The 974-nt window shown below is 54.1% G+C and overlaps 1 protein-coding gene across 1 annotated transcript; it reads left to right on the plus strand.

Moving 5' to 3' along the window:
* Positions 1 to 118: 118 nt before the first annotated feature.
* Positions 119 to 446, plus strand: ACA1_226070 (5'-nucleotidase; the record flags this gene model as incomplete). Its single annotated transcript, XM_004346426.1, has 2 exons — positions 119 to 289; positions 324 to 446. Coding segments are annotated over 2 exons (294 nt in total), but the record flags the coding sequence as incomplete, so codon positions are not given.
* Between the last annotated feature and the right edge of the window lie 528 nt (positions 447 to 974).

The following is a 974-nucleotide window of genomic DNA, read 5'->3' on the forward strand; positions in this document are numbered from 1 at the left end:
GATCTTCCGCGGCCTCGACTCGCAGTCCACCGAGCCTCCCGTACGTCCCCTCACTGCCCCCCCCCAATCTGCCGTATCTACGTGGATGCAGCAACCCTGACCGTGCTCGTTTGTGCAGGATCTGTCGCACCTTCGGAAGCACACGCGCGAGGCTACGGCAGAGTTGGACAAGAGCTTTAACAAGTCCTTCGGCTCCCTCTTCCGTTCGGGATCCAAGCAGAGCTTCTTCTCCATGCAGGCACGCACCCTTCTTTTTGCGGTCCCCACGGACGTTCACCACATCCCCTGCGTACTGACTATCTGTGTTGATTTCTTCACCGCAGGTGCAAAGGTATGCGGATCTGTACACGGCGGACTACACCAACCTACTCAACTATCCCCTGTTCTACACCTTCTACGCTCCTCCCTTCTATCTCTCCCACGAGCGTGAGCATGTCCTCTTCTAAGCGCCCATTCTCCCTGTAGTTCGGACGATTATGTTTCAATCAAAATGCGGCCTCGTGCGGTGCAAGGGAAAAGATTTGTTTCGTATTTTCCACAAGAATCTCGCGCCCAATTATTTGTTCTCTGCTTGCAAGCAATCAACGATTCTACCATTTTGCTCAACGATTTCCTTTGCAAAAGCCAATCAAGGATGGAAGCGAGGAAGGGAGGGCGAGCCTACGTGAAGAAGCCTGAATCGGGTCTCGGATTCGGGAAGCCGAAAGCACAAAATTCCAATTCATCAGCGAAAGGCAACCAGGCGAAGAAGGGGCAAGGACCTCAGGCAGCAAGCAACGGAGGCACAAAGAAAGCCAATCCGAAGATTGAGGCCGCGAATGGTAACGGTTCTGCTTTGAAGAGGAGCAAGGACGCTCAGCCCCCTGTCGTCGAGAAGCTTCCCGTGGCACAAGCGGCAAAGGAGGAAGAGCAGGAAGAAGAAGAAGAGGCGTCGTGCCTCATCTGCTGCGAACCTATCGACTACTTCTCCGTAG

The sequence above is a fragment of the Acanthamoeba castellanii genome, assembly GCF_000313135.1.
Source record: "Acanthamoeba castellanii str. Neff unplaced genomic scaffold scf7180000084761, whole genome shotgun sequence".
Taxonomy (NCBI): Eukaryota; Discosea; order Longamoebia; family Acanthamoebidae; genus Acanthamoeba; species Acanthamoeba castellanii.